The sequence below is a fragment of the Peromyscus maniculatus genome, chromosome X, assembly GCF_049852395.1.
Source record: "Peromyscus maniculatus bairdii isolate BWxNUB_F1_BW_parent chromosome X, HU_Pman_BW_mat_3.1, whole genome shotgun sequence".
Lineage (NCBI taxonomy): Eukaryota > Metazoa > Chordata > Mammalia > Rodentia > Cricetidae > Peromyscus > Peromyscus maniculatus.
In genome coordinates this window covers 83,377,638-83,396,325 of record NC_134875.1, presented here as the reverse complement: position 1 = coordinate 83,396,325, position 18,688 = coordinate 83,377,638, and the positions used below count along the sequence as shown (strand labels likewise).

At 46.6% G+C, this 18,688-nt stretch overlaps 1 protein-coding gene across 1 annotated transcript in view; it reads right to left on the bottom strand.

Moving 5' to 3' along the window:
• Hdac8 (histone deacetylase 8) overlaps positions 1-18,688 on the bottom strand; it is a 219,160-nt gene that overhangs the window by 20,299 nt on the left and 180,173 nt on the right. The window contains exon 10 of the mRNA XM_006996047.4: positions 5,139-5,244. Within this exon, the coding sequence (XP_006996109.1) occupies positions 5,139-5,244 (106 nt within the window). The remainder of the gene's footprint in view (positions 1-5,138; positions 5,245-18,688) is intronic.

Here is an 18,688-nt window from a genome sequence, read left to right as displayed (position 1 = left end):
GGTTAATCTGTCCTTGGGATCCACGCTGCCTCCTAACTGTCTTATGCTTCTCAGACAGCAAGAATGGGTGTGTGGGGAAGCCTCATTTCTACGGCATAGCCTCTCTTCGGTCAGAGCAAGAACTGCATTGAGTTTAGGGCTCTAGCAGTCCTTGAAGGCTGAGTCTCATTGGCAACCCATAGAAGGATGCTACCTCCAGACTTTAGGCTGAAATAGGGGGTGCCTCTTTCTCTATCCCCCCCACTCCCGCGCACAATAGTTCTCCCAAGAATATTAGCAGCAGATGTGCTGTGGGACTGTAAATAACAGACTAGAACGGGTGGCCATAGCACACCGGAGGTGGCAGGAACTGGGGAGGTAGCGCTAGCCTCGTCTATCCCCTGTCCTTCTCTACTTAGCTCAGAATGGAGTGCAAAGCTCCCGATTTCCGTTTGGTGGGGCTGATGGAGGCATGGTATGGGTGGAGGTCTGGGCAGCACTAAAAGGCATGGCTCAGGGGCCAGAACTGTAGGGGTTGCTCATGGACATTTTTCTCTTGTTTCCAGGGCGACACGAGATGTTGAGTGCTTTGGATCGGCCACATGGAAGGAGCAGGGTGAGCGAGCAGTGTGGGGTAAAAAGGGTTTGGGGGGGCATCGGATAAAGCACATAGGGGTGGTGAGTAAATGTGACAGGGCAATGCTGCCATGACAAGGGTGGGGACCAAAAAGGCCAAAGAGACTGACTTCTAAGTTCCCACTGAGACAGACCCCGGTTCAAATGTCTGCGCTAGCCCTCAGCATAGTGTGACTCACACTGGGAGTGGTTAGTAAGAACTTGCTGAATGAAGGAAGGGGGCCGTGGCTGGCTAAGTCGCTTCCTCTCTGAGCCTCAGTTTCTTCATCTAGAAGAGGCATGGTAGCCATTATTCTCAGGATTTCACCCGTGCCTCCTCTGCCCACACTCACACCAGTCTGTTGGTCCCTCCCCAGCCTGCCCTGTAGAGGCTGCTGGCCTGTCGGCTCTCTTCAGCAAGGACTGGAAAGGGCTGGTGTACCAAGGCCTTGTTCTTCCTTCTTGTACACTCCTCCTCTCCCCATTCTTCCTCCTTTTCTCTTGATCACACTCATTTTTTTTTTCCTGTATCCCAGGACAAGTTCCGGGAACCCTAAGCATGTGTCGAAAGCTCTCGATTTAATTCCACCACATACAAGTGTGCAGTGCACCCTCCTCGCTTTGCAGAGGGTTGAATCTGGGCTGAAACATGAAGCTCAGAGCCCCAGGTGGCCCCTACTTGCTTCAAATGCCATTGGTACTACAGAGCAGCCAGCCTCCTACCTCTACCCCATTTCCCCATGCAGAGCTAGCTGGGCCCCTCTGGGGATTGATCACATCAGCACTGTTCCAACTCTGGAAGGTTCACTATGAGCTAATTCCTCTGGAGTATGTTAACCAGAGGAAAGGCAAACCACGCCAAGCATGTGGAGATGGGGCAAGGACGATTTCACACTGGTAGTCATGAACTGTGTTCAGTCATGCACTCACTCTCTAACGTGGACTTTCTTGGGAGCAATGAAATGTACCTTTAGGATAGGTCACTAGCACAAGAAGGACAAGAAAACAGACCTTTTCTGTGTCTAAAGTGAGTAGCTGAAGTTGACGCTCTCTGTTATTATTATTTTTTTTTCTTTCATTAAAACTGATGGGCAGGGGGTTGGGGATTTAGCTCAGTGGTTGAGCGCTTGCCTAGCAAGCGCAAGGCCCTGGGCTCGGTCCTCAGCTCTGGAAAAAAAAAAAAGACAAAAATAAAACTGATGGGCAGAAAAGATGGGTTAGGTGCAGTTTATATTCGCCCCTGCCTTTAGTCCTCCTGTGGCATGTGGAATGCATGCAACTCTGTAAGAGGAATCTTCTGGGGTTTGATTTCCAATAGGCTAAAATCACATTACTTATGTTTCTAAGGGATGTAGTGAGAAAACAGAAAAACCCAAAACAAAACAAAAAACCCAAGGCTGAACAAATCAACCAGATAGACATGCTGGAGATAAAACTCCCTTGCAAAGGCGCTGAATCCATCTACCCCCTCCATGCCCTCTCACCTTCTGAAACAACCTGTGACCTGCACCCTGCTCTGGTTTTTAATGGGATGGGGGAGGCACAGTGAGGATCAGCCAGCGTCACTGAAGGTTTTTTTTTATATGCAAGGACAAATGACAGTCTTGAAGACAGGTTAAGGAAATCTTTCAGAATACAGAAAACTCAAAAGCCTTTGCACACTGACCATTGCCATGGCAACACACTATCTGATGGCAGCCTGCGTCACGAGGCTGAGGGGCACAGTATCAGTATAGCAGGTTAGCTTGGCCATTTTGAGCAGCATTTGGATTTCTTTCTAGCCTCAATTCTTCCAGGTTGAACTGAGGTGTTTTTTTTCCCCCAGTTCTGGACTCATGTGCTTTGTTAATTTGCATGGCTAGGGACACAAAGACTGTATAAAAGGGACAGTGAATGGAAAATCTTAACGTTTCTTGTATTGTCTAGTCACTGTCCTTGCCGCCCACTCTCCTGGCTCCTCATCCCCCGTTCTTATTGACTTCGCTTCTCTTTTTCTCCATGTCAGTTCTTTCCTACATTCAGCTTTCCCTCCCAACCCAACACGGTGACTCAGCAGCCCACCTAAGCTCTCACCAGATCCCTTTCCTCTCTCTATGCTCACTGTAATGTAGAGTGTCCTGGACCTTAGCATTGGCAGGAACCCTCTCCCAAGGCAGGAGCCCTTCTAGCCAAATGATCCTCTACTCCCCTCACTCCATCTCTAATGAGAGTTCTCATTCTCTTCTGGACCCCCTGTTCCACTTGGGACAGCTCTAATTGTTATAAACTCCTCCTCCTGAATGAAACTCAGTCCTTTTATGACACCCATCCATGAGTCCACCCCAGTGCCCTACAGCAGATGTACAGACAGATACCCTGTCCCGTTCTGTGACAGCCTTACAGAGAAATGAGGCAGGGCTCATGTCCCTCTGAGTTTTCGTTTCTCCAGAAAGCCCTAGCTCCTCTAAGCAGACCTCTTGGAGCTTGGACTCCAGTGCTTTCCCCAGACTGGCTGACCTCCTGCAGCATGTTCCTATTTGTCTAGAGCCCTTTTAAAGTGAGGTCGATACTGCATTAGCATCTCTGGAGGCCACCTTGACCCGGTGACTCATACTGAACTCTGTGTCAACTACTGTCTCTAAATTCTCTTTTAGACAAAATGCTCTTAAGCCACATCTCATTTTGCTTGTATGCAGTCCCTTCTGAGAACCCAGTTCCTGGAGCAGATGTTTGCTCCCTGCTCAAGTTCATTGTGTTACTATCCCAATATTGCCTTCATCTGCTAGTACACTTCAAAAACGTGACTTCCATGTCCTCTGGGGGGAACTTGTTCTGTTTTAACTAACCCTCAGCATCGCTTTTCATCTTGAGCTACCCTCACCCACTCACTCTTCACTCAGGTTTCTTTTCTAGCTTATTTCCCTCTGCATTACCTTGCTCAGATCTCTCTTGTTTGCCATTTCATTCCCCCAACAGCAAATGGCGCCTCTGTCTGGAGTGAGGTGCCTGGGAATGTGTGCAGGGAGGCAAGGGCGCGCACGCACGCACGCACGCACGCACGCACGCACGCGTGCGCACACACACACACACACACACACACACACACACACACACACACAAGCTAGGAGCAGTGTACTGTATAGGGAATGTTTTCTGGATCAGAGAGGAGCAGAGGGAAGCCAGGGTGAAGGGTGCAGATCTCCAGTCTCCATCCAGATTGGAGCACAGTGAGAAGAACCAGCAAGAGAAGGAATTTAGAGGTCTTAAAGACTAGAGAAGGGAGGAAGACTTGAAAGACAGTGAGGACTTGTAGAGTTGGTAGCCATTGGGAGATCAGAGGAAGGTGATTTGAAACATTAGAGGCAGAAGAAGGTTGGGTTACAGGACTTTACAAGGGGCAATGAGCTGTGAGTGTCAGTGTGAGAGTCTAAGGTTCATTAGCATAAGAACATTTTCTCAGGTCAGAGGAGCCCAGGAAACCTAGTCCTTACCACAGGCCCTGCTGTTGCCATCGAGTGCATCTGCTGGTGAACCTGCCTGCGGCAGAGACCCTCATAATACTGCGCATCCCCTCAGACGAACCCTAGCTTTGGGCAGGCCTCCTTTCAGACAGGATTACACCCCAGGGAGGAGCCCAAAGTGGGAGATCTGGCACCATCTTTGTCGTTTTATGAATAAACAAGAGAATTTCACTCTTTGGGACAGGCAATATGATAGCTTTGGCTTCTTAACTCTGCAAATAGGATCCAAACACATGCTCTCTCTCTCTCTCTCTCTCTCTCTCTCTCTCTCTCTCTCTCTCTCTCTCTCTCAGCTAACAGGAAAATGATTGCTCTAAATACTTAAAACAAACGATAGATGAGAAGCAAGTCTCCCCTCTAATGGAAAGCTTGAGGGAAGGACCCCCAAAAAGCTAGTAGTCTGTAGAGCCGTGACTACCATTCCTCTCTGTCCTGGGGACAGAATAATTTGGGGAGGGGGAGAGGGCAGTAGCTCTCCTCCTGGAACCCCCTTCAAGAACATCAGGCTCTCTGATTAACCCCTGGACTTCCATAGACTTGCAGTGCTCTTAGACCACGCAGCAAGAGACTGTCTGGGGGAGGAATTTCCCCCCCTATCCCAACCCCTCAAGTCTAAATCCACTTGAACTTCCCCAAACTTAGTTTTCCTGTTTTGCTTTGCTTTTTCAGTATTGGAGATGGAGTGGTAGGCAAATGCTCTACCACTGAGCCACATAACCCTAGCCCTTAAAGATGGTTTTACTGTTGGCCTTTTCAAAGAAAAAGGCTCTTAGAATATTTTAGAACTGATTTCCCCTTGGAAGTGCCTTAAAGCTGAACCTTTTGTTCTTCTGAAGGTGACATTAGCCAGCCAAGTGACAATCTCAACCAGAGTGGCTTGTGTAGAATTCCGGCTACAAGATGTCAGGCCAAAAAGAGGTTTCCTTTCCAAGTTAGTGGAATGATTAGCTGCCAGAAGACAAATGGGATTTGAGGAAGCCCCCAGCAGCAGGCCACCACACACTGGGTGGAATCAGGAGGGCAGGACTGGAGGGTGGCGCTCACCTTTGATGTAGTTGAGGATTTGCTGGATTCGCTGGGGCTCATTGCGGTCTGGCCGGCAGCTTGGCGTGATTTCCAGCACATAATCAGGACCATATGCTGTGAAAAACTGTAAGGAAAAGAGAAAGGCCAAAAAACAAACAAAACCACATAAAACTTCCAAACCAAACCACATACAAACAGGACAATCGAAAGAAAGTCACCATTCCCGACAAGGCCAGGGCAGCCTTCAAGGGCAGAGTGGCATGATGTGGCAGGAAGCTCTGCCCTGGTGGCATCACTGTGCTCACTCACTCAGACCTTCAGTGACAGCCACTGTGAAATTTGGGATCTTGATGTCAAGGGTGCCTCTGCTTGGGCTTCAGCTTTTTTTGCTCCGACCATAGCTCTTCATGCTCCCTGGACTCTAGCGTGCTAAGTCACTGAGCTCTCTCCAGGCTTTGTTCTTACTTAGAACTTAGTGCTTTCCTGCACTCCCTGTTCATGCTGCCTGTGGAAAAGCCTCCCCATCTTCCAGGCACAGCTCAAATGTCACCTCCTTCACAAAGCTGTCCTTCGTTCTCTGCCAAGCTCGACAGCATTCTGCTGGTGCCTCTCTTACGGCCCCCATTCAGAAAGACAGTGCCTGCTTGCATGTCATATGCAGGCCACAGTGGCAGCGGCATGGAGGGTCCTCTAGGTATTCAGAGGCACTGGATGGATACTTGTCAGGAGTGACTACCCTCTCTTCTCTCCACTGGACAGGAGCTCTCGGAAGGCAGGCAGGCAGTCCCGGGGTTTTTAGGAATCTCTCAGCCTCACAGCCCATTCGCTTTAGCTGCCTTGGGGTCCCTGCTCCAGGAATGGCACGTGAGTCTACTAAGACAACTAAGTTTTTCTTTCTCTATAGTGAAATTTACGTTTTTAAATTCAAGGAATCAAAATAAAGACTTGTGGATTCTATTTCTAGCCCACTAGATGACTCTTTGTGACCTTTGGTAAGTCACGGTATCTGATTTAGCTTCTGTTAGGGCCCACTTGGGGAAAAATACTCTGTGACAAAGGGAATCATTCAAATGGGATCAGTCTTTGAATGGGAAATATGCAAAGCTACGATTTCTGTTTTTTTTTAAACAGAAATAGTATTTGTGTGCACTCTCTGGAGAGAGAGCATATGGTCCTTAACACAATGTGTTTCAATAGTGACATTGTTAGGTTGTAAGTAAACCAGTGAATCCAAATTCCCTGAAAACAAAATAAAACAAAACCTCAGACAGTATAGCAGGCATGGAAACAGGGATCTTGCTATGCTGTGACTTTGATGCCACTCAAAGAACCCAAAGTTATTGCTACTGTCATTGACATTATCCTTGTTAGGAGCCTGGCTGTACATCTGGCACCGTGGGAGATGTTGTGGAACAATCCTGAGATTCTAACAGTGTCTCTGTGGAATCCATGAGATTAATTTCATGGGGAGATAGCTTTTGCATACCATGAAAGAATATCCTACACGTTTAATTGAAAGGAAAATTCCCAAGATTGTGCCAATGCTTCCCATGCCATGTATGTGAATTGGCCCAGAAAGGGACAGACACTCAGTCCTCACCACAGATATTACTCTGTGATTCCCTGTGATTCCTAACACCCCAAATTATGGAGATGGAAGCTGCCTTGAGTAGAGATTGTCTCTATCAAATCCCTATATGAAACAGGAAAACAGGGTTACCCGGGATAGCGGGGGGCGGGGGGGGGGGCATCCCGAAACTACACCTCCCATCATGGCTGAAGAAACTTGAGAAGCATTTATTTTTAGCCAAGGAGGGCCCCTCAGTTCAAGTTGTAGAAGAGAAGGCTTCAAACAGGTGTGGTGGCCTCTTCTCCTGAGGAGTGTCAAGTGATGTGCTCATCTCATGGGAATGGAAAGGCAGGCTTAGAGCCACAGAGTACAGGCAGCCGCATCAAAGCAGCTCTTGGGGAGACTTGGCATCACAGTACTATAAAAATATGAGGCGGGGTGCCTAGCCGAGATATAAAAGGAGTTCCTGCTGTCTCCGCGTGCAAAGCTGACACTGTGGATCCTTGGTGAGCAAGGCATGCTGGGAACTGTCTGGAGCCAAGGGTTTTGAACAGCGTATTCTCACTTGAACACCTACTATGCGACTGTCCACACTTTCCCACTTTAGTCCCCTTTGGCAAGGAGCACAAGGCTGCTACCCACTTGGTCAGCTGGGGCCAGAACTGCCTGCCTGCCATGTGACAAAACAGCTCTACTAGGATTAAGCCTCTTATCCTGGCTTCATTTGCACCTGGCTTTAACTGATTGAGCCGCACACTGGACAGACTCATCAAAAGACCTTCCTTGTTGAAGCAGACTGACCGCAGGTAACAGCCAAGCCTGGGTCCCCAAACTTCCTTCTACCTTTGTCAATCAAATGCTCTTTGTCTTGGGTCCTGCTAAGTTGCACTAGTCTTGGCCTGGGGGGACTCCGATGGTTTAAGAAAGTCCCTGTGTTGGAAGCCAGTTATACATGGCAGCTGGGGGCTTCCAGTCTTGGAGGCTTTGCTTGGGTGAGGCCAAGTGAAACAGGAGGCTGTATTTAAAGTCCCTGTTCCTGTGCTCTAAATTTGCACTTGTTATATCCTCTCTGCTAGACTACCAACTCGGTCATGTTCTCGTTGCATGGCCCATAGAGTCAAACTCGTCACAGTTTTCCCTTAAATGTATGTTGAATTAAGCTAATTTGCCAATGGTTTAGCTAGGTGTCTGGTTAATTGTGTGGAATAATTCAGAGTCACCTCAGCACAAACAGCTTTCCTGGGCTCTGGAGGCAACCTGTGACGGAGGTGGAAAGAGCACGGGTGTTGGGGTCAGGGACAGCTGGAATTTGGCACCTGGATTTAGCTGTGTGCCTGAGGTAAGCTTGTTAATCTCTGTTTCGTCATTTGCACCCTAGGGATGATAAATGCTGACCTGTTTGGTCTGTTAGGAGATAGTATCTATCAAAGGACCCAACCTGGAGCCTGGGATATGGAAGGTCGCTGATAAATGCAAATTCTTCTCTCCTGGGGGCAAAAGGCTCTTGCTTAACCCTGTCCCCTCTATACCCGGAGGAATGCGGGGCGAAGTGCTCAGCGCTGAGACGTAGAAAGAAGAGCCTGTTCCTTTTTCCAGACAGAGCTTCTGGAAAGATCGAAGCCTTCTGGCTTCGCCTCCTGCTTCAGCCATTGGGTTAGCCCAGGACCAGCCGAGAAACGGACTTTTCTCATAGTGTCTTGTGACTTGTTACTACTGATTGCTGAGGTGGAGAGGAAACATGATCGTGGTACGCAGAAAAGATGTTGAGGTGGAGGGATTTGGCTAGCACTAGAAATAGCTCGTGGCCCCACCCTGGAACTGCCCTCCAGCTCCAGGAGAAAAGGAAATGGGCACACTGCAGTCCCATCCAGGCAGGTGGGGCAGGAGATGAAAGGGGCAAGCCGACCTTCAAGGGAACATACTGACTTTGATCTCAGCAAAGGAAGAAGAGAGGTGCTAACCCCTCTCCACCCCTTCCCCTTTTCCTACAGCACTCCTTTTGCTTCCTGGGCTTGAGTTGAAATAGTTTCGAGGGGAACAAGGTAGTGTGGAGCCAGGTCAAACGGAAGGTATGCAGTGGGGCAAAGGGCTGGGGGTTGAAGGTAATGGCTGCTTTTAGGGTAGTCATTGCAGGCTCTGAGTCTTGACCCCACGAGTCAATGAATAAAGGAATGTAAATAGTTTGTCTCCAGTTCAGTTCAACCCAACTTAATTCTCCATTCTTGCTCAATCCTTTGCAGCTCTTGTGCACACAATGGAGACAGCACACAATTAGATACTTGGTTAAAAAGAGCAGTGGGAGCCTTTGAGGTTGTTCTTCCTCCAGGAAACCCAAGCCACAGATCAAAATCAGCTGATCCTTCTGTCTTTCTCTCAGCACTTCGGAACTCCCTACTATGTGCTGGACTCGGTTAGTCAATAAGGTTTGCTTAATAGGGGAGATAATTGCAGAACAGTGAGATGAGTGGTACAATAATAATATAACAATAACAATGCTAAAATAAAAGTAATGACAGTTAATGTTTATTACCGGCTTACTATTTGTCATGCACCTAAAGTATCTAAGCATTTTTTATGGACTGAACTTAATTTTCACACCCAACCTAGATGTTATGTATCACTGTTTCCATTTTAAGATGAGATCTGAAGCACAGATATTATGCACAAAGCTAAGATTTGGGACTAGATTAGCCTGGAGATCACTTCTGTAAAGTATACCCAGAGGAACTGAATGTAGGGGGTCTGGCCAAGCAGGACAGAAGTGGAGAGGAGGTGGTCCCAGCAGAGCCCAGGCAAAGACAGGGGGAGTCTGAAGCGTAAGAGCACCAAATTAGGTATAATTATCTGTGTGGCCAGCAGACCAGGAGGCAAGCAAGAACTTCGTGGTAGGCCCTGCCAAGCCATGCCTTTACCTCAGACTAGTGGCTCCATGAAGGCAGAGCATTGTTTTATCCTCTGCCATATTGCCAGTTCTCAAAACAATGCTTGCACTTCATAGGTGGTAAATAAATACTTGCGGGATAATGGGTAGAAGCTTGGAGGAGATGCAGGAAGTGAATGGGATATCTGTGTATACGGAGGGCTCACTGGCTCCCATGTGGAGACTGTTGGAATTTGAGGAATGAATGTGAGGAGGGCCACCAGTTAGGAAGCTGGTGCTACAGCCCCGGGGGTTGCTCATAGAATTGGGACAGGGACACTTCTGGGAGGAATGGAAAAGGAAAGATAGCATCAACAGGATAAAACAGTAACTTGGATGTGGGGAATAAGGAAAAGAGGGGAGTAAGAGACTTCTGGCCTCGAGGGATGAACAGCAAGAGGATCCAGTCTGTGGACCCAGAAGAAGGTTTGGGGGGTGTGAGGGGTGATTCTAGTGGGGAGGACATGCAGGGTCAGGATCCCAGTGACAGTGGTCTATGTGAGAGAGTAGGCCCAGTGTAAGGGGGGGGGCTAGACCTCTGACACCACATGTGTTATAGATTTGGGAGTCAACAGTGACAACAAAGCCGAGGAAGCAGATAAGATTGCCTTGGCCAGCAGGGTGGAGGGCCTGCAACCAATGGGGCAGAGAGGCACGGAAACAAGTCAGGGCAAGCCAGAACCCTTTGGGGTGGGCAGAGGGAGTGGAAACAGGTCTCGAAGAGAGTGCGAAGAGTTTATTGTTATTTCACGGGTATGGGTGTTTTGCCTGCACGTGTGTATGTGCACCACATGTGTGCCTAGTGTCCTCGGAGGTCAGATGAGGGCATCGGATGCCCTGGAACTGGAGTTATAGATGGTTGTGAGCTACCTTTGTGGGTGCTGGAGATTGAACCTGGGTCCTTCTGCGAGAGCAGCAAGTGTTCTTAACTGATGCATCATCTCTCTAGCTACTCCCAGAGAGTTTAAATGAGATGAGGGCTGAAATTATCTTCCTTATGGGTCCACAGGAAGGAGGGTGTGGACAGAGGCTTGCTCAGAGAAGGGTAATGATTTGGACAGGAGGAAGTGGAGAGGAAAATTAAGATGACTTTGTTTATTTTAAAGGAGTCTGACCTGGTATGGGGCTTGGGGGAGGTAATTTAAGATGGGAGCATCTTGAGTGTATTTACAGAATTAGGGAAAGGGCCTACAACATGGAGGCAAGAACAGCCTGGGAGAGATTCAGGTTTGTTAAATCTGGTTTTGTGGCCCATTAGACAAAAGAATCACAAGGGAAAAGTACTGTTTTATGCATCTTTATATTACCCATGCCTCTTAGCGCAAGGCCCAGAAAACAGGTGTTCAATTCATATTTGTTGCATGAATAAAATAAAGTGTGATTGAGATTTCACAGTGGTTTACATCCAGTGGGAGAACTGGGGTCTTGAAGGATGGGGGTGATGGCAGATAGGCCGTGGTGGGGTATATGTTGCGGGGGTTAGTTAAATGGAATCAAGATGTGTGTGGGGACCGCCAAGTGCCCATGAGCTCACCAGTGTTGGAAAAAGAGAGCCTTGACTTAGGTGGAGGTGACAGACCTTTCTGTGTTAGGTACTGGGGCAGGCTCAAGGTTAGTGACTAGTGTGGAGGGGACCACAGTGGCATCTGGGGAGAGGCAACAGAGACTTGAACCATACAGTTGCTGTGTGTGGAGGGGGGGAGGAGAAAGGATACCCTAGAGGGAAACAGCAGGAGTTGGCAGTTTGTTGGCTGAGGAGGAAGGGAGTTTGGCAAGGAGTGGAGCTGACTCCTGGCTTTTGAGTCAGGATGAGTGGGCAAACCTCAGTGACACTGATGGAAAGAAACGGAGGTAAATTAGTAGACAGTGCAGGACTGGCCACGGGAAGACAGGCTTGGTGTCAGTTGGGTTTGACCCGACAGTGGGGCATCACCTGGGTCATGATGTCTGGCAGTGTGTGACAGTGAAGTCATGGCAGAGGACCTGGGTGCACAGTTGGAAGAAGGCTGATATGTAGAGGGATATTTGGGGGACAAGAGGAGTCATGAGCAGTAGGACAAAAAAGCCGGCAGACAGAAAGGGTGCAGTGAACAGAAGCCTCTTATAACCTCAGATGAGAAGCAGTAAAGAAGATGCTTGGGCTACCACTTCTTATGCTGGCAACTCCTCCCTGGGGCCAGAGCAGCCTCCTCATCTCCCAGCCAGTTGGAGATAAAATGGTACTGCTTCTGTCTAGCTCTCTTCCTGGAATTGTCTGAGTGACTCTCAAACTTCTAATTGTTAACTCACATTCCACCTTTTAATAAAAATTATCTTTAATTTGATCAAGACAAGTCCAAGGTTAGTGCCAATCTTCCTTACAGACCTGAGGCTTTTCTGTCTCCCTCCATTTGGGAACATTGTGCCTCTGACTGTAACCTGGGCCCTGGTCAGGAAGAGCACTTCTTGTCCTGCATTACCTTGTAAGCAGAACTCAATCATAACCAGAATAACATAATGCTAGCACTTTGAACTCTAACATGGCCTCATATGATGTATCTCAAAGTTTCCTATATCTTCAATTACTCCATCAAAGAACCTAGGTCCAACCATGATGGAAACAAAAAAGCCCTCTTTTTTTCCCAGAAAAACATTTCTGTTTACAGGAAAGTCGGTTATTACATATGTCATTGATGGTACATTTTAAGGACATAAAATTGCAGTGGTATTATTGAGAGTAAATTTTATTGCCATGGCTTTACAACACAAACAAACAAAAATAATAACTCCATTAGTTGCTAGATTGAACCAGCAGGAAGCAGAGCATCAAAAGCAATTGCTAGCAGGCAGAGGATGGAAGGTAGGACTATCCAGTGCATGACCCAGAGGTCAAGGTGATATGTGCTATTGTAGAAGATGTTAGGTGGACATGAGGATGGAAGAAAGGCAGATTGTTAGTTGCTAGAATGCAAACCTGGTTCCCATCTCAACTTCACGCACATCTCACTGGCACTCCTCACCGTACTTGTTGGCCAGAGCCAGTATGCATGAACTGCGGGAGAGTGAGGCTTGTACCCCAAAACTGTGCCTTTGAATGAACGAATGAATGATGGAGTGAGTGAGTGAGCAGGTTATGGAAATAGTTTCTTATTTCAGTATTTTTTCTTATAGTGCTAAGGATAGAATCCAGGACCATGCACATCCAAAATATGCCTCTACCATTGAGCCCTTATTTAGATGGTTTAGGTAATGTTTCCTTTTTTATTGTAATTTTTTAAACTTTAGGTATTGAAAAGAGTTTATTAAGCAAAATAATCAAGTAAACTCAGAAGCATTATCGTACTTGAGCAACATATTACATTTAATCAGAGAATATGCCCAATATTAGCAAGCTTTATTTCATTAGCCAATGAACTTAGAAGTGACTTGTGCACACAACTATAGCCTGTTTGTGTAATTAACCTATCTAGTGTGGTTCCTGAACTAGCCAATGCACAGCATTGTGTATAGACATATAAGCATGCATTCTGTTAGGTGCTGAGCATCGTTTCTGATCCCTAGAAAAGCTGGAGTAAGTGAAAAAAAGAGAAGTAAAGTCCAGTGATAGTTCTCAAGATGTAAATCTAGAGAATGATATAATAACAGGAGAAAAAGGAGTAAATGTAAAAAATATAATAAATATATTGGTAATAAATGTATTGGTTCAGTGTGTGGGGCACTGGACCAGTTAGGGGGCTTGCTCATGATCCTAATGATAATACTATTAACACCATCACAGCTGTGAACTTGAACCCATGGCTTCAGACTTTCAGCTCAGTGGGTTTTTCACTAAGCCATGAGTTAGCTAGAGACAGGAACCTCTGGAGTCATGTGTGATGAACCTTTAACTTCAGCCGTGCCCTTTACTAGCTGTGTGACTTAGAAAAGCTCTTCACCTATTCCATCTCTTGGCTTTCTTGATTGTAAAGTGGGGGAAATAAGAGAACCCAGCATATAGGGTTGTTGCAACAACAGAAACGAGGTGATTCACAGAAAGTACCTGGGACAGCACCTGTCCTAGAGTAAATTCTCAACGAACACCACTGGTGCTAGATATTCTTCCTTCTTCTTAGGCTTTATCAACTACACAAAGAGCTAGAACTCTGAACGGAATGGACAGTGAGTAAAATCAATTTCTGTACAAGTGTCTATTCTGACCAAAGAAGAGCTCAGCCTGTCTCTAGGAGCTCTGAAGACAGAAAGAAGGGCAGTGAGACCAAGAGAAGGATCAAGTGAAAGTGACTAAGAAAAACGGACAGGAGGGATGAGAAATTGGAACTGGTGGGAAGAAAGGAGGACAAGGAGACAGAAACGAGAACGAGTTAGTTCTTATAAAGCATGAACAGTGCCTGGCTTATAGGAAATGCTCAGCACCTGAGAGGAAGAGGCAGAAGAGACAAAGGTAGGACTTTCCACTTCTCTAGGGTTTTCCCTGAAAGCCAAAATTGTCCTTCAGGGCGTGGTTTTGGGGGAAGAACCCTGGCCAAGACTAATACCTTCCCCACATCACTGCGGATCCTCAAGTTTCCACTATTAGAGAGAATTCCTCCTTCATAAATACATGTCGGGCCAACTCTGGTTATAGCATATGGCTCTGCTGATCAAATGAATAGTTTGGAAACAAGCCTATACATGAAGCTTTTTTTTTCTTTTTCTTTTTTTAATTCAGCTTTCCTTTGGCCCAGGATGGGGATAAAAGACGGGAATACATAGGGGTATTGTTTTATCTGGCTTGTTTGCTGGACAAGTACTAAAATGACTTTGGAAACTTATTCCGCTTGAGGATAAGTAACCATTACCTTGGTTGGATCCTTATACTATGCCAAGCAACTGCCCTTTCTACATCTCTAAGCTACCTGATATGTTTTCCCCAATATGATATACCTTGATCCCTTCATTTCTTAGACACTTCATCACATTGCAGTTCTGCGTCTTCCCCATACCCTGAGAAATTTCAGTTAAGTGGCAGCTCTCATTAATTGCTAGTAGCTCCTGGGGTCACTGTGTTAAGGAGGATTCTGAAGCTAGGTCTGGGTTCAGCAGGAAAACGTGCCACACTCAATTTCCAGTGTACAAAGGGGGCTGTATGGTGAGGAGGGTGGGACTTAAGTCACTTGATCCTGTCTACATTTGCCATTATTGTGTTAGGAGACTGAGGGTTAGCCAGTTATAATCTCAGGATGCTGAGGCAAGAGGGTTACAAGCTCAGGATTTTCCTGGGCTATAGAATGAGTTCCAGGCCAGCGTGGGCTACTTAGTGAAATCCTATTTCAAAATCAAGTTAAAAAGGACTGGGAATACAGCTCAGTGGTAAAGTGCTTTCCTGAGCATGGTCTCTAATTCTTGTGCCAAGGGTGGGACAGGGTGCAGGAAGAGAGAAGGACCAATAGTGATCTCCTAAATGTCCAATGTAATGTTTTCTTTTCAGTTACTATTCATCATATTTGATCTCCTGCCATCACATGCCAAGCTCCCTTCCGTTTTATATCCTCTTCATCACCATTCATCATTGCTTCTCCCATCCTTCTCAGGCTAGACCCTCTTCCTTCTCTGTGTCTGAAGTACACTTCTCTGCCATACCCTCAGCCTCTCTTTCTCTCTGCAAGAGCATACTTTTTTCTGCTGCCATTTTGATTAAATCTCTGCAGGGGCCCAGACGTACTGGGCCCCGATGAAATTTGCCCCTTTCTCTGACTTGCACTTAAAATCACCTGTTGAATGTTTCCATCGGGAAAACTTGAATTCTTGGCCTTCAAAGTCTAGTGTGTTCCAAGTAGACCTAATCCAGTTTAACTACCTTCATAGTGAATGCTCACCTTTCTTTGTACACTCAGCACCATGGATGAGTCCCACCATACAACAGGCCCCTTAGCAAAGATTTGAATTTATGACCCTGACCAGGTTAGTGTCCTTGTGCTTTGTTTAGAGGCAGTAGGTTTTTTTGCTTTCAAAATACTTTCAATACTCTGGCTTAAAAAAGCTATCCCTCACTGTGATCTTCTCATTGTTTGATGAGCAATGATTTTTTTTTTCAAAAAACAAATGAAATAAATCCTTTCTGTCTAGCTATGTGCAAAGAGATAGAATGAGCCTGGGGCACTCCCAGGACTGCCATTCTCTCCTGAGGTACTTTGTAGACTATGAAAACACTGGATGCTTATCTTCTGGCAGATGCAGATGCTAGGTGCTAAGGGCATAATGGTGAAGGCCTATGTAGGGAATGCAGACACTGGCAGGAATACTTACACTAAGGGAATGGCAGAGGGCACTTGCCTGTCTAGGATGATGGGAATTCTGAAGCGGGAACTGGAGATTGGGAGGATGAGGACTGGACAATAGGTAAGGCTTCATGAGGAGATGGGAAGCAATAGAGCTGTCTTAAAGGATGAGTAAGGTCTAAATAGAAGGTAGAGAAGGTAAGAAAGGCAGAAGAAATAGAATAATGAAAATGGAGATATAGTCAAATGTGCAACCAAAAATCAATTTATAGACTCAGTAGGCTACAGTAGGAAAATAGTGAGTGGATCATGGATTCAATGTCAGCCTGGGCTACAAAGTAAGATCCCATCTCCAAAAAATTCATTATAGAGGAAGACAGAAGATTGGGTCAAAATCAGTACCAGCACAGACATCTGGGCAACTTTCTTCTACAAATAGCACATGTTCTTTATGTGCTGACTGCTGACAGATGGACTGGTATGGCAGAAAGAGGGCAAAGCCGTAGATGGACCAGACACTCCATCATAGTGGGATTTCTCACTGACACATCCATCAGATAGATTGCTTCAGCACAAATTGGGTTTGTACTTTCTAGGACCCACTGATTCACATGCTAGGTATGATTCCTAAGCATGCCTGCATACCACACACGGCCTTGAATGGATGAATGAGACTCAGGTCCTGCCCTCACGAGTGAGTGGCGAGCCCGATCTGCAAAGGGTCAATTGCTGTGAACTAAGAGTGCCACCACAGAGGTGCAGGCGCAGGGCTCCTGTAGGCCATGGGGAAAGTGAAGCCAAATCGAGCCATGCACTTGGAGTCAGCCTCTAACTTATTTTTCGACAAGCTTGGAGTTTTCTGTCAGAAGTTCAGATCTCCTCATGTCATTTCTCTTGCTTAAGGACTATCATAGGCTCCACCACTGACTTCAAGGCCAAGTCCAATGCAAAAGCAAGATACACAAAGGCCTTGAGTCTGTTCCAGCCAATGGACTTTACCAGCCTTATCGTATACCAAGGCTGGTCTGAGGCCCTTTCTCTGTGGACCCATTGAGCTGTAGTGTCTCTCCCACTCTTTTATCTTTTATCAGTTCCACAGTCCCCCATGAGCCCTTGCTGAAGGTTAGCTCTGCTACATGGTTCCAGGTCCCAAGATAGACCAGGTTCCTCCCATCATCTCACAGCTCATTGGCTCATGTTCTACACTTATCACATTTAAGTGCAATAGTTTCTTTACGTATCTTTTTCCTTTACTAGACAGTGTCCTCCCAACAGTGGGGCCTGGGCTCTAGCTTTTTTTTTTTTTTTTTTTTTCATTCCTGCCATCTGTACTGGCCTGGCCAGTAGGCACTCCATACAGTTTTGCTGGGGAAATGAATGACTCTGACATGTGGCCAGTTGGGCCTGGTTGTTGTCAACAGCTGGCATTACTTAACATGAGAGATGCATAAAAAATGAAGGGCAGCCAGAGTAGCTGAAAAACAGGCGGCTTTAGTGACATCATGACAAAAACAAAACAAAACCGGAGAAGGCTGAGACAAACGCTCCCACTCAGGCTCTAAGAAATGACTCTCACTTCTGAGCAGGCCCTTTTTGTCTGCCTGCCCATTCACTTTCGAAAACCCAGCCACTGAAATGACTCTAATTATTCATGGTCAGTGGCATAGCCAGGAAACACTCAGTTTACAAGCAATTAAAACACACTAAAATAGATTTATACAGGTTGAACTTGATCGTGCTGGTGAGAAGGGAGTGAGTGGCTGATGTCTTAGAGGGGAATTGCCTTGCCAAGGCTGCGCTCTACCGCTCTTTATCTCCTTGCTGCATTGGTTAGGGGCAAACATGGCAAACATCCGGAGGTACCGCTTAAGGCGCGCTCCCTGGGACGAGCACGCAGAATCCGGTCCACAGATGTTGCCTTCATGCAGCTGGCTGTCCTTTAAAGGTGTGGGTACTGTCCTGGCCCACCCACTGAAGGGAGGCTCCTCAGCACTGTCACCAAGAGCTTGGTTTCCACCATGGGAGCCCCTAGCTATCATTTAATCCTTCAAGGTTCAGTCTCCGCACTGATAAAATGGGGACGTGGATCTCTACCCCATCATCCTTCAAGAGTTGTTTCTAAGGATCAAAGGACGAAATCTGGAGAAAATCTCTAGGGGTTAGCCAAGTGAAGGACTTCGGCCTCCATGACGAAACCTCTAACGCAGGTCTGGCTGTCAGGTCCCTTAAAGGTTCTGTGGCATTGCTCATCAACTGATTAGCAAAGGTACACTTAGTCTTGTCCCCTAGGTTTATTTAAGAGTCTACACAAGGATGATTCATCACCTTGCCACACTCAAACCAACAGTTTTAATGTCCCTCAAATGAAGATGACAGTTAGCAGCTAAACAAATAGAGCATTGGGTCAACAGACACAGGCAGCCAGAGTCGAGCACAGAGTCCAGAGGCTGGAGGGATTTTGTGCCTTTCTTTTCCACAGTCGGGTAAGCTTTCTTGGGTTTGGCTCTAAGGGGGAAATGTTCTTTTGCTACTCTAAGAAACTGGAAAAGCACAGAGCTAAGCCATTCAGTGGGCCAGTGTGATGTCACACAATTTAGGATGACCAAAATGAAATGGCATCTTTTAGATCAGCTCTTGGAGTTAAGTTTACTGAGAAAAGGACAGCAGACAGTTACAAAAGCAAGGTAGGGAGCAAAGGTCATAGAGAACCAGTAAACAGGAGTGATGGTCCATCTTGAAGTCTGACTTTAAACCATGAAAGCCACTAGGTACATTAATGGCCACTTTTTTTACTCTACATCTGTAACAGGATCCTGGGGTCCTTCATGTTTTGTCATACCTC